The 25,308-nt window shown below is 37.2% G+C and overlaps 2 protein-coding genes and 1 pseudogene across 6 annotated transcripts in view; 1 reads left to right on the plus strand and 2 right to left on the minus strand.

Moving 5' to 3' along the window:
* OSMR (oncostatin M receptor) overlaps window positions 1–9,840 on the plus strand; it is a 94,198-nt gene extending 84,358 nt beyond the window's left edge. For both annotated transcript variants that reach the window (XM_017505891.2, XM_017505893.2), the window contains 4 exons: window positions 381–548; window positions 7,825–7,906; window positions 8,387–8,459; window positions 8,792–9,840. In XM_017505891.2, coding sequence (XP_017361380.1) covers window positions 381–548; window positions 7,825–7,906; window positions 8,387–8,459; window positions 8,792–9,358 — 890 coding nt within the window. In that variant the 3' untranslated portion in view covers window positions 9,359–9,840. The remainder of the gene's footprint in view (window positions 1–380; window positions 549–7,824; window positions 7,907–8,386; window positions 8,460–8,791) is intronic.
* LOC119467881 lies at window positions 6,728–6,818 on the minus strand (annotated as a pseudogene).
* Window positions 9,841–13,507: 3,667 nt separating the features above from the next.
* RICTOR (RPTOR independent companion of MTOR complex 2) overlaps window positions 13,508–25,308 on the minus strand; it is a 138,441-nt gene continuing 126,640 nt past the window's right edge. For 3 of the 4 annotated variants that reach the window (XM_037730435.1, XM_017505887.2, XM_037730436.1), the window contains 8 exons: window positions 23,207–23,384; window positions 22,437–22,521; window positions 21,463–21,696; window positions 20,081–20,236; window positions 19,614–19,737; window positions 18,408–18,546; window positions 17,845–17,955; window positions 13,508–17,803 (listed from right to left, as the gene is read on the minus strand). In XM_037730435.1, coding sequence (XP_037586363.1) covers window positions 17,881–17,955; window positions 18,408–18,546; window positions 19,614–19,737; window positions 20,081–20,236; window positions 21,463–21,696; window positions 22,437–22,521; window positions 23,207–23,384 — 991 coding nt within the window. In that variant the 3' untranslated portion in view covers window positions 13,508–17,803; window positions 17,845–17,880. The other variant, XM_017505890.2, reaches the window with a different exon arrangement.

The following is a 25,308-nucleotide window of genomic DNA, read 5'->3' on the forward strand; positions in this document are numbered from 1 at the left end:
ATCCCAAAAAAAAAAAAAAAAAAAAAAAGAAAAGAAAAGAAAGCCTGCCCTTTATGGAACTTTTTTTTCCACTTTATTGAGCATTGTTCCAGTTTACTTTTAAGCCCCTTGCAAGCTCTTATTATTTCTTACAGATTTGTATGCTCTGCCTGGATCATTAGTACCCATTGTTCAATGGCTTTTTGCTTTTTGTGCCATCTCCTGAACATTTTACCCGGTGTACCCACGGTGATGAAATTATGCTTTGATTTTTGTTTTTGGTATAAACATGTTGATGGTGCTGAGTTAACGAGTATTAGTGTCCAACTCTGTCACAAGATACTCACCACACTTTTAATAAAGTATTGTTTTCCTTGAAAAAAAAATTTTTTAAATCACAGATGGTTCAGAATGTTGTAAATACAAAATTGACAACCCAGAAGAAAAGGCATTGATTGTGGACAACCTAAAGCCGAAATCCTTTTATGAGTTTTTCGTCACTCCATTCACTAGTGCTGGTGAGGGCCCCAATGCTACGTTCACGAAGGTCACCACTCCGGATGAACACTGTGAGTTTTCCCAAGTCAAAGCTCTTCCCTTGGGAGTTTCTGGAAAACTAACAAATTACAGAAGTGTTGACTTAGGCTTTATCTGGATCAGGAATTTTCAAATCTTTTTTCTCCCCATCCCACCTCACTCTTTCTTTTGATGAAACTCTTTGTTTCACAAAAAAAGGGTTGCACAGACTCTCATTACATAAAACTGATATAAATGGAGCTAATCTGACTGATTAAGGCCTAGAATCTTCCTTCTGCCTCCCTCAGTGGCCCTTGAGACAGTTCTGTGGAACTCAGTCTTACTATCCTGTATGTAGTTTGAAAATCACAGAAAGCGTACTTTAGTGTTGATATCAGAAGAGCCACAAGGCTTCTGCCTAGAAAAGAGTGGTGCTGGTTTTCTCAGCAGAATTGTTCTCTGGAGCCAGCTTTCCTCTGACTAGTTTCCCTCCGCAGCAAACAAATTGCTTCTTGATTCTGCCAGGGCCTTTAGGGGCAATTAGAGATTGGTGCAGTGGGGTGGGAATTGGGCAGAGGCATGGAGTACTTGCTCGTAAACTCCCTGTTTGCATATTTGATTGGGAAATGTTGAGGTGGAGAGACAGATAGATCTTTTCAAAAATGCATTCGGCTTGAAAGATGGAGAAATAAGAGGGAAGGGAGAAAAACAGTAAGAATTGGTTGAAGGAAACATTTATTCTCATGGCAAACCCTGACATCCAATAAACTGGAATGTGGTGAGAGAAAATAGATACTGATGGAGGAAAGAGGAGAAAAGAGTATCTTCAATAAGGGGAAGGCACTCATGAAAAGCAAATAGAGTCAAAAGGCTTGCCTGAAGTTACCACCTTTCCTTAGTATAAGGTGCCCTCACTGAAGCTGGAGCTGTAGAGATGGGCACATTCTGTTAGACTGCTGACCCTGGAATGCCCTGACTGGTGATTCGGACACATGTGGCTGCAGTGGCAATGTATTAGTCCATTCTCACACTTCTATAAAGAACTACCTGAGAGTGAGTAATTTATAAAGTAAGGAAGTTTAACTCACAGTTTCACATGGGCTGGGGAGGCCTCAGGAAACTTAACAATCATGGCAGAGGGGATGCAAACACATCCTTCTTCACGTGGTGGAAGGAGAGATAAGTGCTGAGCAAAGGGGGAAAAGCACCTTATAAAACCATCAGATCTTGTGATAACTCATTCACTATCATGAGAACAGCATGGGGGTAAACACCCCCATGATTCAATTGCCTCTCACTGCGTCCCTCCAAGGACACGTGGGGATTATGGGAGCTACAATTAGAAATTTGGGTGGGGACACTGCCAAACCATATTCCACTCCTGGCCCCTTCCAAATCTCATGCCCTCACTTTTCAAAACACAATTATGCCTTTCCAACAGTCCCCCAAAGTCTTAGCTCATTCCAGTATTAACCCAAAAGTCCAAGTCCAAAGTCTAATCTGAGACAAGGCAAGTCCCTTCCACCTATGAGCCTGTAAAATTAAAAGCAAGTTAGTTGTTTCCTAGATACAATGGGAGTACAGTCATTGGGTACATACATCCATTCTAAGTGGGAGAAATTGGCCAAAACATAGGAACTACAGGCCTCAGGCCTCATTCAAGTTCAAAATCCAATAGGGCAGTCATTAAACCATAAAGTTCCAAAACTCTCAGAGATTTGATCTCCTTGGACTCCATGTCTCACATCTAGGTCATCCTGATGTAAGAGATATATGCTCCTGTGGTCTTGGGTAGCTCTGCCTCTGTGGCTCTGCAGGGTAGAGACCCCTTCTGGCTGATTTCATGGGCTGGCATTGAGTGTCTGCAGCTTTTCTAGGCACATGGTACAGGCTGTTGGTGGATCTACCATTCTGGAGCCTGGAGGATGGTGTCCCTCTTCTTACAGCTCCACTAGGCAGTGCCCCAGTAGGGACTCTGTCGGGGGGCTCCAACTCCATGTTTCCCTTCCACACTGCCCTAGCAGAGGTTGTCCATGAGGGTTCTGCTGCTGCAGGAAACTTCTGCCTGGACATCCAGGCATTTCCATACATCCTCTGAAATCTCAGCAGAGGTTCCCAAAACCTCAATTCTTGACTTCTCTGCACCCAGGTTCAACATCACATGGAAGCTGCCAAGGCTTGGGGCTTGCACCCTCTGAAGCAATGACCCCTTTTAGCCACAGCTGGAGGTGAAGCAGCTGGGATGTAGGGCACCATGTCCTGAGGCTGCACAGACCAGGGGGGTCCTGGGCCCAGCCTAGGAAACCATTTTTCCCTGTTAGGCCCTTGGGCCTGTGATGGATGGGGTGGCTGTGAAGACTTCAGAATTGGCCTGGAGACATTTCGTCCATTGTCTTGGAGATTAACACTTGGCACCTTGTTATTTATGCCTATTTGTGCAGCTGGCTTGAATTTCTCTTCAGAAAATGGAGAGGTTTTTTTTTGTAATGCATCACCAAGCTGCAAATTTTCCAAACTTTTTTGCTCTGCTTCCTCTTGAATGCTGAGAAATTTCCTCAGAAATTTCTTCTGCCAGATACCCTAAATCGTCTGTCTCAAGTTCAAAGTTCCACAGATCTCTAGGTAGGGGCAAAACACCACAGGTCTCTTTGCTAAAGCATAACAGGAGTCATCTTTGCTCCAGTTCCCAACAAGTTCCTCATCTCTGAGACCACCTCAGCCTGGACTTCACTGTCCATATCACTATCAGCATTTTGGTCAAAGCTATTCAACAAGTCTCTAGGAAGTTCCAAATTTCCCACATTTTCCTCTCTTCTTCTGAGCCCTCCAAACTGTTCAGCTTCTGCCTGAGGCCCAGTTCCAAAGTCACTTTCACATTTTCAGGTATCCCTATAAGCAGTGCCCCACTCCCTTGGTACCAATTTACTGTGTTAGTCCATTCTCCACTACTATAAAGAACTGCCTGAGACTGGGTAATTTATAAAGGAAAGAGGTTTAATTGACTCACAGTTTTGCATGGCTGAGGAGGCCTCAGGAAACTTATAATCATGGCAGAAGGGTAAGCAAACACGTCCTTCTTCACATGGCAACAGGAGAGATAAGTGCCAAGCAAAGGGGGAAAAGCCCCTTATAAAACCATCAGATTTTGTGAGAACTCATTCATTACCAGAAGAACAGCAGCATGTGTTCAATTACTTCCCACCAGGCCCCTCCCATGACATGTAGGGATTATGGGAGCTACAGTTCATGATGAAATTTGGGTGGGGACACAGCCAAACCATACCAGGCAGGTTGTGGCACTGACTGTATGTTGACTACTACACTGAAACCTGTCCCCAGGTCTCCAAGCCAAAATCCAGAACCCCTTCTCAGATTAAGATGTGTCAATGATTTACATTATTTGAGCACTCTTGTCATTTTGGAGTTAATTTTAAATTTATTTTCAGGTTAGTTTTTTTCTAGCTTTGGAATTTACTTGGTTGGTATATACACACATACAACACACACGCACACACACACACTTATCTTTAAGTATACATTTTCTAAGTTTCAGTCATCTCCCATATGTTAACCTCATTAGCCTTGGCTTGTGACTATTGATTATATTAGTATTTGAAATATTTGCAACTTTCCCGACAGAAATTTTACTTTTTTTTTTTTTTTTTTTTTTTTAGACGGAGTTTCGCTCTTGTTACCCAGGCTGCAGTGCAATGGGGCGATCTTGGCTCACCGCAACCTCCGCCTCCTGGGTTCAGGCAAATCTCCTGCCTCAACCTCCTGAGTAGCTGGGATTACAGGCATGCGCCACCATGCCCAGCTAATGTTTTGTATTTTTAGTAGAGACGGGGTTTCACCACGTTGACCAGGATGGTCTCGATCACTTGACCTCGTGATCCACCCACCTCGGCCTCCCAAAGTGCTGGGATTACAGGCTTGAGCCACCGCGCCCGGTGAAATTTTACTTTTTACAAAAAAATAGGTAGAATATTATGTGTTTAGCATCCAGTTAACTGTACCTCAGATCTTTCTGGATGGGAGTAAGGTATCCACTACAATGAGGCTGGAATGATTAAACAGTAAAAGCGAAAAAAACAGAAATGCAAAAAATTAATGTAATATTGAAATTGCAAAGTAGTGAATAAATGCTTATTCTGTTGGTACTTTTCAAAATAATTCTTTCTCATTGTAAATTGGTTTGTTAACTTTTTCTCTGATTAGAAGACTAGGTTATTAAATAGAGATAATGAGTCACAGAGAGGGTAAGCAATTTGTTTAAATGTGTAGGGTATCTAAACCAACTGTAATTTGTGTTTTTATATTTGGACATTTGGCACTACATTTCCTTGTGAATTTAATAGGCATTACTGAATCATTTTTTCAATCCCAAATATGGAAGTAGATTATGTTTCCAAAGTTTGTGTTTAAAATTAGCTGAAAATAGCTGACATGAAAAATACCAAGTGTTGATGAGGATGTAGAAAAACTGGAACTCCCATACCTTGCTGGTGGAAGTAAATTGGTACAAGCAATTTTGGAAAATTCTTTGATAGTATCTTCTAAAATGAGCATATATATACCCTAGATGTGAGAACCTTCACTCCTAGGTATATATGCCCCCAAAATGCCTAAATAAACCCTAAAGAAATACCCGAAGACATATACTAGAATGTTCATGACAGCACAACTCATGAGAGCTGCACACTGGAAATACCAGTTGCCCCTCAAGTAGAAAGGATAAACAATTGTGGTATATTTACACAATGGAATATCATGCAGCAATGAGAATGAACACTTTGCGTTTACAGAAATAATATGACTGAATCTCACAAATGTAAGGCTGAGTGGAAAAAGCCAGACATGATTCTTGCCCTATGATTCCATCTGTAAAGTACAGAAAAAGGCAAATGCTCTGTGCTGTGAAAGGATAGGCTAGTGGCTGCCTTCGGAGGGAATTACAACTGGATGAGGATACAAGAGGACCTTGCCAGGGAGCCAGTAATGTTGTTGTCTGGATCTGGGTACTGGCCACATGGGTGTGATCAATTTGTGAAAATTCATTGAGCTGTATACACTTATCAGCGTTTTTCTTCATGTATATATTATACGTCAATAAAAAGCTTAGCAAACCAGTCTGAAATCTGGAAATATGGTTGGGTCCTTGAGCTTGCCTTCAAATACATTAAAAATCCATAACTTAACCAAATTTTAAAACCAATTGCAATGATTGTGAAAGGAAAATAAAATTCACTATGCAAAGGAAAAAAATAAGCTGAAAGCTGATTCATGCAAGAAGCTAACTTTCCTTTTGTTTCTAAGCAGACAGGTACACTAAAAGGTTAAATATCTCCCCAGGTACCTACTCTATGTGTACCTTATCTTAGCCTCTCCAGAAAGATGAATACTTAATTGACTGTTCTTCTGCCTGTTCCTTTTCTCTTGAAACTTGTAGAAAACTATTCCTCTCCTCTTTCTCCTTCGGTCCACTTTTCCCCTTTAAATATTGAAGCCCCCAAAATTATAGTTGGAGAAAGGCACAGACCACGTAATGTTTCTGTGATTTTCTTTATTTCTTCCAGTCACATCCTTCACTTTGGCAAAATAAACTTCTAAATTGATGGAGACCTGTTTCAGATACTTTTTGGTTTACATGATCAAAAGTACTGTCCTTGAGAGCAAGGTTGTCCACAGTGAGATTCAGAAAGAGAGTTTCTTTCCCCTTCCAGGGCCAGGGTCAGTTTTATGCCAGTTGTTGAGGTGCTTGCTTTGGCCCTCTCTTACCTTTCTGGGTCCTTTTCCCTAGACCCCTGTGTTGCCTTATAGCACTGGCGTGTGCATCTACCCAGGGCCACCTTTCTTTACAAAATTCCAACATTACTCACCACACTACTGTTCCCAAATCAAGCCGCATTTCTTCCAGGACAGCCAGGTGTGGGGTGGAGCATGGAGAGGGCAGGGGAGGCTAATGGATTGAACAGAATCATATGTACATGTGAATAACTCTTAACCCCGGAGACCCTCCCTGAGCAATTTATATTTGTGAAAGGGAGTGTTTACCAACACAGCTGGATTATTATTTAGCGGAAATTGCAAGCAATGGGAACAGGAAGATGGTGTTAATCTAATATCAGAGAGACACTCTGTAAAAGAAAACATGTTTATTTAGGACTAAGGATTGCAAAGGAAATAAACAAACTATAGTAAACTGTGCATATTCAGGGAGGTAAAGGAAGACAAAGGTTTTTAAAGAAAAAAAAGGAGGATTATATAATTGCTTTGAAATAATTATTCTTCACTTGATCTTAGCCAAAAGGCCGAGAAGCGATAATAATTATTCTTGACTATAAAGATTAATAACAAGGTGATGCCAGTCCAAGGTCGGATGGGAAGATGTCCTTGCAGAAGCATTTTGTGTGTGTGTGTGCGTGTGTGTGTGTGTGCGTAAGGTTGCAATGACCTTTGTGCAAGGTTGTGGTTTTTGTAGTGTTGTTATCTGCATAGCCTTCCCAGCTCTTTTTGTCAGGGTTTCCTACCATTAGTGATTCTATTTTGAGTCTAACAACTTTCACAATGGGCATTTGAAATAAATGAACCAGCAGTTGAGAAATAAACATAATCATTATCCCAGATTAAGACATATTTAGGTAATCTGAGGCTAAGTAGAAGGAGTGTACTAGTCAATTTTTGATGTGTAACAAACACCCTCAAAAGCTCAGTAGCATACAAGAACAAATACTTCTTTTTGTACTCATGGATTTACAGGTCAGCTGAGACTTGGCTGATCTAGGCTGGGCTAAGCTGGACTCCAAGTTCAGTCAGGTTCAGGTTTGTTTCACATAGTTTCATTCTAGGGATAAGGCCGAAGGTGCAGCAACTGCCTGGGGCACACACTTCTCATGGTGGATTACAGGAGCACAAGAGGGCAAGCCAATGTATGCATGTACATTTAAAGCACTTACTTACAATTACCAAAGCCCATTGGCCAAGGCAAGGCACATGACTGAGCCCCAAGTCAAGGGACAGGAAAATATTCTCCACCTACCATGAAGTTTTGGCAGGAGTGGAAAGTCATGATCCAATCTATCAGAAGAGGTAACAAATTTGAGTCACACAATATTGATGGCAAATGGCTTCCTGTGTGGTTGGCTAGTGGCTAGTTGGTTGGTTAGCTTTTCCCTTGAAGTTAGGCAGAACTCAAGTTATACTGCAACTTGAATAAATAATTTGAGAAATAATAAACGTAAAATTACTCTCAATCATAAATTTATTTTTATTCCTTTGAGGGAAGGAAAAGTACTGATTAAAAATGTCCCTTTCTTTTTCCTTGTTCAGCCTCGATGCTGATTTATATCCTACTGCCCATGTTTTTCTGCTTCTTGCTCATCATGATTGTGTGCTACTTGAAAAGTCAGTGGTAAGTATGTGAGGAAGGTTTCATCCAAGAGGAGAGTCAGAGAAAAATCTGGAGAAAGACTTAGTAAGATAGAAATGACAGTGAATAATATGAAACAATGTACAAAAAAGGAAAAGGACAAAGGAGGCTGGGATGAGAATATGTAATTTATTTCACAATTTTGATTTCCAGGCCACTATATGAGGAAAGATTCCACAGAATTTTTTCAACAGCAATAGCTAATATTTATATCTCACTTACTATATGTTTGGCAGTGTTCTAAGTGCTTTATCAATTAATTCATTTAATCCTCATGAGGACATTCTAAGTACCATAATTATCTCCATTTAGCAGATAAGAAATTAAAGCATGGAAGAATTAAGTATCTTGCTTAATAAGTTACAAAGCAAGGATTAAAAGCCAGTAGGAATCTGACTCCAGAGTTCTTGCTCCTGACTATTCCACTATATTGTGAAATTCAGTCTCATTTTTTTTTTCTAGGATTAAGGAGACGTGTTACCCTGACATCCCTGACCCTTACAAGAGCAGCATCTTGTCATTAATAAAATTCAAGGTAAATGTTGGCAAATTATATGTATGCCATATACCTATTAAGGATGAACCCAGAGTGGGAGCTGTCAGAATCCCATTTTCCTAGAGCTTCTCAGGAAAATATAGCACAGTAAAAGCCACCTCTGCACCCACAGCTATGAAATTGGTGATTGGAGCTTTGATTTCTTCTGTCAGGGGAAAGGTTTTGGTTTTCAACATCACCTCCAGGTTATTTGTGACCCGGAAGAAACATAAACAACACTGAAGCTCTAAGTGTATTCCACATGCTTAATATACTTTGATGCATGCACACACACAAATGTTTATATTTACATCTTTTTTTTTCCTTTTTAGGAGAAACCTCACCTAACAATAATGAATGTCAGTGACTGTATTCCAGATGCTATTGAAGTTGTAAGCAAGCCAGAAGGGACAAAGATACAGTTTAGGAAGTCACTCACAGAAACCGAGTTGACTAAGCCTAACTACCTTTACCTCCTTCCAACAGAAAAGAATTACTCTGGCCCTGGCCCCTTCATCTGTTTTGAGAACTTGACCTATAACCAGGCAGCTTCTGACTCTGGCTCTTGTGGCCACGTTCCAGTACCCCTGAAACTCCCCCCAAGTCAGCTGGGACTAATGATCTCACCTGAAAATGTACAAAAGGCACTAGAAAAAAACTACATGAACTCCCTGGGAGAAATCTCAGCTGGAGAAACAAGTTTGAATTATGTGTCCCAGTTGGCTTTACCCATGTCTGGAGACAAGGACAGTCTCCCAACAAATCCAGTAGAGCCACCACACTGTTCAGAGTATAAAAGGCAAATGGCAGTACCCCTGTGTCTTGCCTCGCCTTCCCCGACCGAGAATACCAGCCTCTCCTCGATTACCCTTTTAAATCCAGGTGAACACTACCATTAACCAGCATGCCAATTGCATACTTCATGCTACACAGACATTAAGAGGAGCAGAGTTGCCACCCTCTCATCACCGGTGGCCTTGGTCCTTAATCCCATTACAATTTGCAGTCTGGTTTATATAAGAGCACTACAGTCTGGCTAGGTTAATGGCCAGAAGCTATGGAATGTAATACTCCCTGTTGGAGGAGGCTTGCCCTAGAAATGGCAGGATCATGGGAGCATGCTTACCTTGCTGCTGTTTGTTCCAGGCTCACCTTTAGAACGAGAGACTTGAGCTTGACATACGGAAATGCATTAACCACTCCACAGACCCCCACTCAGTACTGTACAGGATGGCTATGGTCCTGTAAGGTTACTGAGGAAATATTTCTGTTAGAAACAATTATTATTATTTTATTGAAGACTGAAGGCTTCAATAAAAGCCACAGGAGACTTATTACTACAGCATAAATTGTCAATGTAAATTTACTGAGTGTGTTTAATGAAAAACTCATAGATGTTTGAGGCCAAAACAGATTTGAGGCTTCCTCGAAGGGATAAGAATCTAAAGTTCATTGACACGGTAAAATTGGGGCGTAGATCTAATCTAATACGTAAAATGTGTGATGAATCAACAAGATTTCTACAATTCTGTCAAGCTTATTACAGTGAAAGAATGGGATTGGCAAGGAACTACTTACTGTCAGTTACACCTCTGCTCCATAGACATCAGTATTCTGCCATAATTTTTGATGACTACCTCAGAACATAAAAAGGAAAATATATCACATAATTCCATTCAGTTTTTGGCTCCTCTTTTCTTTCAAGAACTGTATATACATGACGTGTTTTCACTTAGCATCCTTTAGACTCTGTAGTAGGTTGCCTGGGTCAAGATAACTGTCACATTTATATTCATATCATGCTAAAATAATAAGTGAAACCTTGTTGTCGGACATAATTTAGATATAACTAAAAAGTTCTATGGAGTGGGAAATTCTGTGTTGGCTCTGGAGCAACTTGGTCTCCTCTGAACCAATATATGCAAAGCACTTGGTACACAACTAGTGTTTAGTACATGTTGGTTCTTATGGTGCAATCTCAGCTCACTGCAGCTTCTCCCTCCTGGGTATAAGCAATTCTCCTGCCCCAGCCTCCGGGGTACCTAGGGCTCCAGATGCACACCACCACACCTAGCTAGTTTTTGTATTTTTAGTAGAGATTGGGTTTCACCATGTTGGCCAGGCTGGTCTCGAACACCTGACCTCAAGTGATCTGCCTGCCTCAGTCTCCTCAAGTGCTGAGATTATTATAGTCATGAGCCACCACACCCAGCCTATTTGTCACTTTTTTTTAAATTTTTTGAGACAGAGTTTCACTCTTGTTGCCCGGGTTGGAGTGCAATGGTGTCACCTCGGCTCACTGCAACCTCAACCTCCCAGGTTCAAGCAATTCTCCTGCCTCAGCCTCCTGAGTAGCTGGGATTACAGGCATGCATCACCATACCTGGCTAATTGTGTATCTTTAGTAGAGGAGACGGGGTTTCACCATCTTAGGCTGGTCTCGAACCCCTGACCTCAGGTGACCTGCCCACCTTGGCCTCCCAAAGTGCTGGGATTACAAGTGTGAGCCATCACACCCGGCTGTCACATTTCCTGCCTGCCATTTCATTGGCTCTGCCAATGCTCGTGCCTCTAGTGCCCACTGCCTTGCACTGTGCCATTTAACACTATGAAGAGAAACAAGTAGCCACACCTCAAAATAACGTGGCTGTCAACTGGCCTAAATAAACCTACACAAGCCAGTACTTCCGTTTGAGCTTTTCTACTTTTTCCTTACAGGTAACTAAGCCTTTTGCTGGAAACATTGCTCCTCACATAGTACAAAGTGGTATCCTAATTAGTCTAACAGTTGTGTTAGACTTTAGGGCCAGTATTGTCAGCATTTATTTATGTACCTTTGTCATGATGGGGTATTTTTCATTTGAAACTTGTTCACAAAAATGTCAATGACATTGATGACTGATTTGTACATATTTTTCATATAGTTTTAAAAAATAATTCACACAAAACTTTGAAGTCATTTTTGCTATTGCAATAAACCTTAAAATATTTCATCATCACACTGTTTTATCTCCCTCAATGAAATGAAAATCTAGTAATTACTCAGTTTAGATGATACATCACCTCATGAACTTACTAAATAAAAATGTAAATTCCTGGATATGACTACAAACCTCTTAATCAGAATCTTTGGGGTATGGACTTAGAGTCTATTTTTCATCAGTTCCTAGGCATTCAGATACACACTAAACTTTGAGAATCACTGGCCTAAATGAAGTCTTTCTGAAATAGAACAACATGCCAATAGGAAATGCTGGGTTATGTAACTTTTGTCTTCATAATATCACTATGACCTATAGTCTTGGCTGTAAACATTTCCTCTCCAATGGTCATAACCAACTTAGTTCATGTTCAGAAACTTAGTTTTCAATTCTATATGCCACCTATTTTTTTTTTTTTTCTGAGACAGGATTTCACTATGTTGGTCAGGCTGATCTCGAACTCCTGACCTCAAGTGATCCACCCGCCTCGGCCTTCCAAAGTGCTGGGATTACAGGCATGAGCCACCACGCCTGGCCTATATGCCATCTTAATATGGCTTTAAGAAGTGTTATTTGGAAACTTTGAAATATTCATGTGTCAGAAAAATGGAAAATTTCAAATACACACAAAAGTAGAATAGTTTAATAAACCTCTGTCTATCATCTCCAGCCCCAACGGTCACTACCCATGACTGTTTCAGCTCCATCCATACTCCTGTGCGCTCTTCCTCCTTACATTATTTTGAAGCAAATCATGACTTCATGTAAATATGAGCTTCTCTAAATAAGCTCTACTTTTTCTAATATAGTCATAATACTGTTAAAAAATTGCATATAAAATCACAATTCCTTAAAAACATCAGGATATTTGGGTGGACAGGACTAGAAGTAATGGCCTTTAAATCCTACATCAGCCTGTGCACGGTTCTCACCTGTGTGCAGGAGACCTCTATGATTCAGGATGGGAGTTGGGACCTCTTCACAGAACAGTCATACACCTGCTGAACGCTTCCTACATTCAAACACCTAATTAATTCATACTAAGTAGGGTCAACCTTGTTGCCTACTTGACTCCTAAGATTGTCAAGGCTTAATATCTTGGTAACACTTCTAAGAGTTCTGTTGAAAGATATGCTTTCATCTCAAAGAATTTACAAAACATGTTAAAGCACTCTGCATAAAGTAGAACTTTTAAAACACTGCAAGAGAAACAATAGAAGACAAAGTTTTCACAGCTGTCAGTTAAAATGTTTACAACACAATAGGTATATTCAAATTGAAAGCATAGTTGTTTTATTCCTCTAAGCATTAAGGAAAGTTTTAGCATATTTTAGTTTTTTTAAATCAGTTTTGAAGTAGTACATATTTTTGGATATTTTATATGCTAAAGAGTTTTAAAAATGAAACAATCTTTTCCAAGTTTGGCATATTAGGACTTTTTTTCAAAAGATCAGCTGCATGATGATTTTTAAGTATGCTTTTTAGTTTATTTTGGGGCCAGCTAAGTTTTCAATGACATATACAGTGGAAGACATTGGGAAAAATGATACACAGAAATTTGCCAAACTATCCGAAACAAAATGTTTCTTGAAGTGAAACATGCATTTTACCATATTTTATTAACAGATCCTACACTTTGACACTCAACTTTATTCTCCAGAATTGGTCATTTCAGTGGTATTGTCGTTGGTCAGTCTGGTTGTAGGTAACCTTATCCAATCAGGGCAATTCATGCATGAGAAATAAATACCTTCCACAGAGGTCACCACTGTCATATCATCATCATTTATAATATTGTACATTATATTCTATCTAAAGATGATGACCCATTTTCCAAATCCCATGTCTTTATAGTTTTAAAAACTGCAAAGATGTTTGATTAAATTACCAAGTGTTTAAGAGGAGAATTGCTTTAAAATATTTGTCACAGCCACTCTATATGTCTGTGGGACCTAAAAGTCACTTTTGCTTGGAGTTACATATGTTAGCATCAGCATTACAGGACTCAAATCGAGGCCATATGACTGCTGACTGTTTTAAGATTTCAAATAAAACAATGGCAAAGAGTTTAAGAATTTTAAGTACATTTTATTAACAATGTATCCCTTTGATAAGATTATGCTTCAGGAGGCTTTTAATGCCATTGAAATAAACTGTACACATTATACAAAAACAAGAAAATCACAACAAAAAAAATCAAGGTGAGCAAAACCATTTGGGGACAAATCTTATTTAAATTATACACAACTCAATGAAATATTCTTACAGAAAAAATATAAATACTTTTTCTATGTTACAGTTATACAATATAAATCAGATTTCAATGTCTGTTCAGTGACCTACAAACATCAGAACCTCCAAATATGTAGCAGCGTATTACCAAATAAAAAAGAAGATCACGTGGTTAGAGAGCATTAAGTCTGAGATTTTTTTCATAATTCCTTACCACTTTTCAAAACTAATTTACACCATTTGTTTTACAATGCAGCTTTAGGGTTTCTGACAGGCATTTTTCTAACAATTACCTGTAAAATTTTTTTCACTCCCCCTCTATGCCACAAGACTTTGCATTTTGTGCTAAATCAACCAAGTAGCAAAACTGAAAGGTATGCTGTTTTTTGGCATAAATTATATTTTTGAAATTAAATATTTTATAAAGAAAGTAAAACAAAATGTGCAATTTATGCATGCTGTGGTACAGCTATCTGATACTTACATTACAAAAATACTCCAAATGGGAAAAAAGTCCACATTCTGTGAGTCATATAAATCTAGTAGGAATGAAAAATACCCTGGAACTTAGAACTAAAAGAAAAAAAGAATGCTCCTAGAAAGATTCTCACAGATTTCAGTGTTTTGATAAGCACTGCTATTAATTTCACTGGTATGCTTTTTAATGAGATTCCCACTGTAATGACACTCTTGAGATTAAGATAGTAACAGTGTATTTTGTTAATCCAGAGACAATGGAGACTTTTCTCAACTTCCATTTTGGAAAATCTGAAACGTTGGTTCATTCCAAACAGCTCTTCTAATAAAAGTTTCTCAGTTTTACCTTTTCTTTTTTCCCCATGTTTTAACGGATTGTGAATCTGAGACAAAACTGGAAGCCTAAGAGTAAACGGGGAAAAAAACTTACTTCCAAAGAACATCTTCCAATGTAGTTTATATAAAGTTCATCTCACACAAAATTAGCACCTCACTCTTACCATGCGAAAATAACTGCAGTTGTAATTTGAATGACAGACAATTTGGTTTTTATTGCTTAGTGATCTGTGCTTTAATGAGGGGATAAAAGGCATCCTCTGAATGGAATAACATTTTATATAAATAGCAGTAGGCAAATCTAAATAAGCATTGACATCCCACTGTTGAACACTTCACCATTGTGATATGCCCTGAAAAATTCAGCTTTAATTTTCTCAAGCTCTAGATAAAAGAGCTGAAACCCATAAAAGTTGTCATTTCAAAAGGACTTGTACACATTATGTTATAATAACATATATACTTCCAAAGAACCTTTTTTAATGTCACTGTCATACAGAATGTCATTATTCTACTTTTATTAGAAAAAATTTAATGAGAATAGACTGCTTCCCCCTTCAAATCTAAGAATAAACAGGAAATAAAAGTATAAGAAATTTTAGAGCATATATAATTATGAATACTAAATTTCTAATTTCCTTATTTATCAGTATTTAGTATGTGAGGCTGAAATCTGTTTTTGAAAAAAGTTCAATTAGAAGTAACAATTCACTTTACGATTAGAAATTCACAGTTTACAACCAGCACAACTGCCCAAATTCCTCCAAATTATTCAATAATTACCAATAGTACAAATTTATATGGACTAAGATTAATCCTACACTTTAAAAACTACATTATTGACATTATTTTGGTATTCTATAGTCTTCAGTATCTATTATTTATAGATGATTTTCTCAATTATTTCTATTACTGCTGATATCATTCCTAACCTCTTCTGCTATAATTTAATATTTTTCAACACCTAAGTTAATCACTTGGCACTGCATGTATTTTTTACCATAAAGTCTACTTTTTACAAACAAGTACTCAAAGGAAATGTATTAGACCTGTCAGTGAAACCAAGGAGAAACCAAATAGCACTATAAATTTAAGCATAGACTTTTTTTAAAAAAGTATACTGATAACCACAAAGCTCTGAGTATCTCCCCAAAGTAAGTGATATAGGCAGATACGATAATGTATACATACATGTTTCTCAAAGTAACAGTTAAAAAAAACCCAACCCATTCAGGTAATAATAACAGCCTTATTTTAGGACAGATGACCAAGGTGGGGGTCCAGCGATAGTGATGGTGGGGGAGGGGGTGTATGTGTGTAAGACAAAAAAAAAAATTACTGTTAACTTTTGAGGGATGAAACCACAGATTTTATTGTCTATATTAACTGAGGTAGTGTTTAAAATGAATGTCTAAAATATGTTAATCCCATTATGAATAAGATAACTACATGACTTCCTTTGGAGGTTTTAACCACTATTTGGTCTAGTAACTCTGACATTTGGTTCTCTGGAAAGGCAGTTTAGTTATCCAAGACCAAAGACCATGGTGACAGGCAACGTTCTTAGAAGTACTGTTGACATTTAAATAAACACTTGGGTTCAGTGATAAAGTATAAAAAATTATTTATCTTCAATTGGATTTTATGAGAGAAAATCTGAAGAACCACTTTTCAACATAAGCAGCAGCTTACAGCCCTTATCTGCTTTGTTATAATGTAAGTTGCTACGCAGTGCACATAAGAACAATTCACTGAAGTGCAGTCAAAGAGGTGTTATGAAGTGAGATGAAATGCTTCATCCCAACTGGAGCTTTCAGTGCCAGTAAATACATTTTTTAAAAAAGTATCTCTGTGAGTTCTGTTTTCTAGTTCACAGGGTTCTTTACAGAGATCTCAAAGAATGAACCCATTACAAAAAGGATCTGCAACATGGGAAAATATTAATCAATGTTGCTATGACTGTGTCAAAACTGATGTGTAATTGTAATAAAAATGTTATACACAAATGAATTAAAAAAGAATCCTAATCAGTCCAGCTGGATTTTCTATTTCTATTTATATATAGATCTCAAAAAAGATAATCCTTTCATTTACAAGCATTCAAATGATGATGGCCATGCTATTTTTATATACAAATTTGCATATATGTTTAATTCCTGTAAAAATTTCCACATACCTTTAGACATATACAAATTAAACAAACAAACAAAAACCTTGCCCTCATCAGCTTAACTTCGCAAATGGATAAAGGCAATTAATATACTCACAAACCCACCTATCACTGCATTTAGTTTGTGCAAAACAAAAACACTGATATAAAAATTAAGTTACTGCTGCTTTAAAATTTGGTACTTAAGGCTTTTCACTACAATTTTTCTTAGTAACAAGCTTTATTAATGATTTTTCTTAAAGGAAATATGGCTCTTCTTTCCCCATGGAATGTGTAAATTGCAAGCAAACTTAACTTTTCCTCAGGAGACCCAAAGTATTATTTAATGCTTTCCTTTTCTTTAGGTCTGAACTAACAGTGCTTGTTCAAGTTCCTGTTTAAAGCAATGTGATGGAAAGTTGATGAAAGTGAAGTCCACTGCCAATATATGCATTCTATAAATGGGAAAAATTTTTATTAAAATAAAAAATGATTTTTAACTTTTATTCAAGAACTGTAGTGAAAAACCTTAATTGGTTCATATATCCTGTAATAACACATTGCAACAAAATGAAGAGTTGGAAAACAAGAATCTTTATGCAAGTCTAGTAACATAAAAATAACTTACAAGTCCCAGGTTGTTGAGGCTCTTCTTTTGCTTTGAGGTTATAAACCCCTGAAGTAGTGTTACAAACATTAAGAAAAATGTGAAAGGGCCAAAAAATTCCCTCTCTAATACCAGCAGTTACAGCACACCCCATTGTGGTAACAGAATGCAGCCTTAGAGACACTGATTCCTGGTTTCCACAAATTAGTTAACAAGGCATCTGCATATTTACCCTAAAAATAATCCAGAAATAACTGTGAAGGGTGCTTCTGCATATCCCATTATTGTTCCACTCTCATTATGCTTTTAAAATGAAAAAATAGAAAATTTATATAGGTATTCAGTGCTTGGCTCTTGCATACAATGGTAACTAAAACTCTTAAATCTGTGTTAATGAATCATGAACCTCTCATAAGGTTCAACAAGGGAGAGAAGGAAGTTGTTTTGGTTAGGGAAGTCAGCAGTTCCAACTGTTCATGTACCAGTAACTGTGGAACAGTGTACAGAAGATACTCCTGTCTTTGCTGCCCAGTCATATTTTCTGAGGCTTTTAGGAAATCCACAAATATGAAAATTTTATATATATATAAATATATATATATTTATATATATATATATATATCCATAATAAATACGAGGTCAGGATTCAGCAGATGTATCAACTATAGGTTGCTTTGGTGGTGTTGCCAACACAGCCTCTGCTTCTTCATGCATCTAGAGAAAAAATGGTGTATCATTAATGACTTTTATCAAAATAGATAATATAGCATGTGCTTATTTAAATACATAAAAAAATTTTTTTTGAGATAGTATCTTGCTCAATCTTCCCAGGATGGAGTGCAGTGGCACAATATTTGCTCACCACAACCTCTGACTCATGGGCTCAAAGGGTCCTCCTACCTCAAGCTCCCAAGTAGCTGGGACTACAGGCACATGCCACTACCCTTGGCTAATTTTTAAAAGGGTTTTTGTAGTGACGCAGCAGTCTCACTATACTGCCCAAGCTGGTCTTGAATTCCTGGGCTCAGGCAATTCTCCTGTGTTGGCCCCCAAAAGTGCTGGTATTTAGGCATAAGTCACCACACCGCACTATAATCTCTCTTTTAATTCAATTCAAAGAGGTTTATTCTTGGAAGATAAATTTGAGAAGCACTAATCATACTTACTTGTAGGAACTGTACATCTTGAAATAATTCTTGTATGAACCTCCGACAAGGAAGTCTGAATGTGCAGTGTGACAGCAAATGGGAAACCTCAGAGTAAAGGCAAATGTCATCAAATGTTTGAGGATACTTCTCCTTAATTCTAAAATGAAAGAAAAGATTATGGTGTAATGAAAACTGTAATCACAATGTATCTATTTTTTCCTCCAAAGTATCACTTACTTGAAAAACAGATTTCCTTCCAGATATGGATTAGATGGAATACTTGGGGTGATGACTTCAGAATATAAAATATAGGCCGGGCACAGTGGCTCATGCTTGTAATCCCAGCACTTTGGGGGGGCTGAGGTTGGCAGATCATGAGGTCAGTTCAGGACCAGCCTGGCCAACACAGTGAAACCCCTTCTCCACTAAAAATACAAAAATTAGCCAGGCGTGGTGACATGCACCTGTAATCCAGCTACTCAGGAAGCTGAGACAGGATAATTGCTTAAACTTGGGACGCAGAGGTTTCAATGAGCTGAGATTGCGCCACTGCACTCCAGCCTAGCTGAGAGTTCAAGACTATGTCTCCCCACTCCCCCAAAAAAAGCAAGCCCTACAGGAGGAGACCCTGAGGGGCACTTTTTTTTTTTTTTTTTTTTTTTGGAGAACCACTGCTTTAAATAATAAAAAAAATTAAACCAAGAAAATATGACTTGTTACATAAGCCCACTTTCCTTATTTGGTCTCAGGACTTACTTTCTTAAAAATTAATGAGGACTCCAAAAGTTATTTTTGTGTGGGTTATAGCCATCATTAACTACTATATTAGAAATTAAGAGACTTCCTAATATGCATTAATTTATTTTAAAAATAAATCCATTACATGTTAACATAAAAATAACATAATTTTAATAAAAATAACTGTATTTTCCAAAAGTAAAAAAGTGAGAAGAGTGGCATTATTTTACACTTTTTATAGATTTCTTTAAAAGTCTGGCTTAGAAGAATATGGATAGCTAGATTCTTATACTTGCTTTTGCATTCAATTTTTTGTCATATGTTGTTGTGGTTAAAGTATTAAAGAAAATCTAGCCTCACACAGGCATGCGATGCAGTTTAGAACTACTGATGTAAGTTAACACGCCTTTTGAAGTATTTCAAGCATCTTTTCTCAACTTAAAAAACAGTATAAACAAATAATGCTTATGCATATGGTTTACTCACGTTAAAAGCCCAGTCTCATGACATTTAGTTGAAACTGAACTACTCAAATTAATGACTAATCTTAGAACTTCTTTGCGAAGGAGTATACGGCACATTGGTGTATCATCTGGAATTGTTTTAACACCTGAAAAGATTGCAGTGAGAAGTTAAATACTATCTATTATATCACAACAAAAAATGATTATAACTCGTGAAATTTATTTTTAAACTTCATCTAAAGACCTAGAACTGAGATCAATTACACAAGCTCTGCCAATCATTTCGGGAGCAAAACTCTAATAAAAGCAGTTAGCTAAGAGGATCTGTCAGTGGGTGATATAGGTGCAATATTTAACAGTGTTAAATTGCTTCACTAAAATAGATATATTATTGTTTTGAGACACTTTTAATTTACAGTATTTATGAAAAACAAAACCAACTAAAAACAGTTTTATTAATAATGATTGGATTTGAATCTGAATATTCACCTAGTAACAATTCTGTGCTTTTGGTGCTGCTAGCTGAGCCTTCTTGGGACACCCCATCACTGCATCCAGAAATCCCTGAAAACTTGGAGGGAACAACTTCTAAGGGATTATGGATAGTCTGCTCACACCAATCAGAATATGGAATATCTTGAAAGTCTGAAGAAAAAAATAATTATTTCAATTAAAGCACTGTAATGGCTTACTTACCACACTTACACTGCATATTAAAAAGAAATAATATAAAATAACATTTTCTCTAATTGTGTACAATACACCAAACACTTCCCAAACATTTTCCTCATAGAAAATAAAAATAATTATAGCAAGCAAAGACCCTGGACAGGGCTGTTCACAGTGGAAAAGGCCTAGTCCAGGGATCTATCAGATTCAGGCCCCATTGTGACCTGAAACCGTGAGAGGATTGGCATCTCAGCATAACCATATTCTATTTGTGGCATATCAGTGTGCTGCAACTCACCAGCAGGGAAACTCTGAATTAGAATACTAAAAAGAAATTTGGAAAAGCAAACCAGAGAACTTCAGTCATCACTAGGTTTTTCTGAAGGTAGCTAAGTGGTACTCATCAAGAAAAGGTAATACTTAAAACACATATATTCTTACTTAAAATTGTTAATATATGTCACTTGTTGATAAAAAAGCTCAATGTAGGTCCACTTTATTTCCTTACCAAATACGTATTAGGGGCCTGCTGTACAAGGCAGTACACATATAGGTATCAGAAATATAAAAATGTAAAGACTGACAGACCATGCCCTAAAGGAATTTAACTGAGTGGAAAGACAAAAATAACCTAAGCTGTCATAGTCATAATTATCATAAGAGATCTATATGCAAAGAGATCTATATGAGAGGAAAGAGGAAGGAGTGTCAACACCTGCCTCAGAGAGTCAGTGAAAACTCCACAGGCAAGATACTACTGAAGTGTACGATGAGGTGGACTTGCCAAACAGATCATGTATGCCTGTGTAGGGAGTGGAAAGGGCAAAGAGAGGATGGCAGGCAATTTCATACCTAAAAATTTGTTCAAAAACTTCAGGTCAGTTAGTAATGATAGGAAAAGAGAATGGTGAAAAAGACCACTAGACAGATGACAGAGTGTTTTGTGTCTTAGGCATGAATAGCCATTAAAGAATTGCACACAGATTAATTCACAATATACTATAAAAGATGAATTGAAAACATATAAAAATTAGAAGCTAAAATGCTAACACGCCAATAGGGAGATGCTAAGTGACTGAACTAAGGCCGAGGCAATGAGAATGGAGCAAGAGGGTATGGATGATGAATAGGGCTGGAGATAACTTGTGGCTAATTCAAATTCATACTCAGGTGGATTTATTTCAAAGGACATGATCACTTACCTGAATGACTACATATTGCACTTAGTTGGTTACTGGGCTGGAAACCCAGAATTTCAATACAGACACAATAAAGGCAGTTATCATCTGTATGTTCCTGTAGTCCAGTGTCTTCTGTACTTTCTAAAAACAGAGAGGCATCTGAATGGATTGAATTCATTATTTCCGTGAGACTCATCTGCTGTCGTAGCAAGTGAAAAGAATTTTTTACAAGACCTCCAGTTCCAGATGGAAGACCTGTGCATAAGTAAATATAAAACATAATCCAACAAAGATAGTACTTTTCAAGGTACCTTAAATTATGTGAAACTTTAAACAAAACTAAAGCACATTTTATGACTCAAAATCTAACTTTAGCTGGAAAGAAAAAAAGAATAATTTGCTTTAAATTATAAATAAGTAAAGCCAGCAGATGTTTGTTATTTTAATAGTTTTAAACACAAAATGGAAAACTGAGATAATATAATGCATCCTTTTAATTATCTTCAATATTTGACTAAAGATATGTAATAACTATAAGTATAAAGGGGCATTTGTTTAAAAAAATCAAGAATATAAAGCTATAAAACCTGTGGCTTATATTTACATATTAAAATATAACAGTTCATAACAAAGATCATGTAATTTATAAGTATATTTCTATCTCCCCTACCAAACAAACAGCTATTTCCTGGATCTATGAGGATTAGTGTTATACATTTTTCATGTGCTACTTTTAAAAAAAATAAACAACTAATTTGGTTTTTATTTCTTTGAAAGGTTGAGTACTTCATTGGTAAAACATTGGGAAGTCCCTCACACACACAAGAAAAAGTGGTTTAATGTTAAGATGACTTTAACAATTGTTTCGGTATAAGTTTTAAGTTGATCCAAAAGTTAGTCTACCTAAATGTTTAGTGTTATCCTATTAGAAAGAACTAAGAGTTTTATTTTTAATATAAAGAGGCATCTCACAAATACAAAGCACAATGCATTACCTCCTGCATCATGGGCAAATGCTCTTGCACCTCGATCATCATATGGCGGTATGTTTTTTGTCTGAAAATAGGGAATATCCTTTACCTAAAGAAGATATAAACCGTAAGTCATGCTGTAAAAAGAAGTCCACTTTATGAAAATTAGCAAAATTGAACAAAATACAATTAAAATAGAATTACTATAGCATATGAATCTATAGTCAAGTTTACGAAGGTTTAACTACCAAAACTTAACAAAATAACCCTATTCTTAGTGAGTAAACAAATATAAAAATAATTTAGTGTTTACCTAAACCGTCTTTAAACTTCTAAGAATACGTGTTTTTAGTACTATATACTATCTAGAGATCTGTGGGTATCTCATGGGATTAGGGTCACTTTATACTACTGGGTACCACATGCGGCTACCTTTTATGGGATAAATAAGAATGAGGATTAAAAAAATGAGGTATAAGTTAAGGTGACTAAAAAACAAGTTAGAAATTTCATAAATTTCTACAGAGAACATATGGATAAAGAAATCAAATGAGATACTGATTTAATATGGGAAGAGAGGGAATGATAATGTTCTAAAGACTAAATAAAAGAGTATAGAATAGGTGAAGAAGGCATAATTTTCATCTTAAAATTTCTTTAAACAAAACGATCTTAAAAAATCATGCTGCCGGAAACTAGTGCCCACTCTAAATTGTGATTTTTAGTAAGCAGTCATTGAACATGAAAAAACAGGAAACCAATTCATAGGAAAACAAGTAAATGTATGATGATACCTGGAATATATCATTTATATCTACTGGAAGAGCAAGACCAATGTAATCATCTGAACCCCCATATGTGGCACTGGACACCATGGACCGCACTGAGGAGGATCGCTGCAGGGTATTTTGATTAATAGGACTCAATAAATCTTCTTTATCTAATGATGCATAACTTAAGGCTTTCATGAACCTATAAAACCATAAAAAAAAACAAACAAAAAAAACACTTGCATTAGTTTCCTGATCTGTAATTTTAATCATATGAAGAAATAACATGTATTCCTACCTTTATAAAAGACAAGTAGCTAGTCATGTATTAAGCAGTGTCATCTTGTTTACTGGGAACACACAAACACTTTAAAATATTAGCTGTTATAGACTGATACGTAAAAGGTCACCAGTAATGTTGACTGTTACCAAAACAACTGTTACGGTCTCTCAGGTAAAGGCAAAAAGGTGGGCAATTAGAATAACTTTCAACATCTAGAAGTAAAAAAAGAAACTGACCTCAGTAGTCAGAGCATAGTCCAAGGACTATCTTCATAATTACTTGAGACTACCAGATTTGGTATTTATGTAACTAAGGATATGTGTATTAACTCTATTTATATTTAAAAACAATAAGCTTACATATCATTATTTGATATGTAATACCAATTGATATTTACCTTAATGCCTTCATATCAACATAAGATTTTTGTAACACACAAGGCAGACACAAGAGCAAAATGGTACCATTTATAAATATGACAGGAGATATCTTTGTATAAAGCACTATTTCCACAATGTACTCATTACTAGAGATCCTTACACTAATATTTCCATAAGATACATCTTTCTCATACAGATTCTTATTTATGCAATAGACATGCTAAGATATTTACACGGTATCTGCTGTATACATACAAGGTACTATACAAGGTTCCACATTGATATACGTTTATATGAAGATATTTTTATTTGAAAAACCGAAGTCTTTAAAATGTATGAATGTAGCCTAATAATTATTTCATAAAATACATAAAATAAATGCTATATAAACAGCAGCTATTAAGATTATTATAGCAAAAAACATTCTCCTAATTTCCACCCAAAAAACACTCTTTCAAACTGTACTCTGTTACACTTCTTTGATTACATAGAACTCTTCAACGATTACTGGAATGGGAAGAAAAAAAATTATTGGATTATTCTCCTTCCTAATTCCTATTTCAACCAGTATAGTTCCATTTCTATATATTCTACCTGTTGAGTTTCCATAGAAATCTTTATGTGAAAAAAGAATTCCTCAGCTTAAAAAGCAACAATACAAAAGCTTAAAACCACCGATCTCCACCAGACGAGGTAACTGAGGCTTAGGAATTTTCAAAATTCATGAACTTTACTGCATAGGTTTGTAACAGTGAGCTGCTGAGCCATTTCCCTGGCTTTGTCCTGGATAAGGTTGCCAAAGCAAGTAAGTTCCAGATAGATGAGACATTGCTGCACAATTTCTTAAATCCTGTAAGGGTACATAATTGATCATCTCCTACCAGGAAACCATCTATTAAATGTGCTAATTGAAGCAAAACTGTTTAATGTTATTAAGAATAATGTTAAGGGTCAGATGGATTACATTAAATATCAAGGACGATAAATAGCTAACTTTTACTACATTAAATATCGATGATGAATAAAAAAAACAGCTGATCGATCCAAGATGGCCGTTTAGGAACTGCTCAGGATTGCAGCTCCCAGTGAAAGCGCAGATGGTGAGTGGACGCTGCATTTTTATTGCCCACAGACTAGGCAATTCCCAGGCGGAGGAGCTCCACGGGTCGCCAGCGCGGCTGTTTCGGCCAGCGCGGCTGTGCCTCACGCGGCAGCGTACGGGAGCAGCAGTTCTCCTTACAAAATACACCGGTCGGGGTGCCCTTTTGGCTGGCGATTGGAGCCACGGGAAGTCGCTCATTCATCTGTTTAAAAAGGGGACGGAGCAGGGAGCCCGGACAGCAGATTCCAGGGCAAAAAAAGCGCCACAAATCTCAGTGCCGCTGTTTAAGCCAGCACAGTGAGTTGTCACGCAGGAAAAAACACACACTGCAGTGCCTCTTCAACAGGCGACTGGAACACCA

Source organism: Cebus imitator, unplaced genomic scaffold, assembly GCF_001604975.1.
Source record: "Cebus imitator isolate Cc_AM_T3 unplaced genomic scaffold, Cebus_imitator-1.0 Scaffold344, whole genome shotgun sequence".
Classification (NCBI taxonomy): domain Eukaryota; kingdom Metazoa; phylum Chordata; class Mammalia; order Primates; family Cebidae; genus Cebus; species Cebus imitator.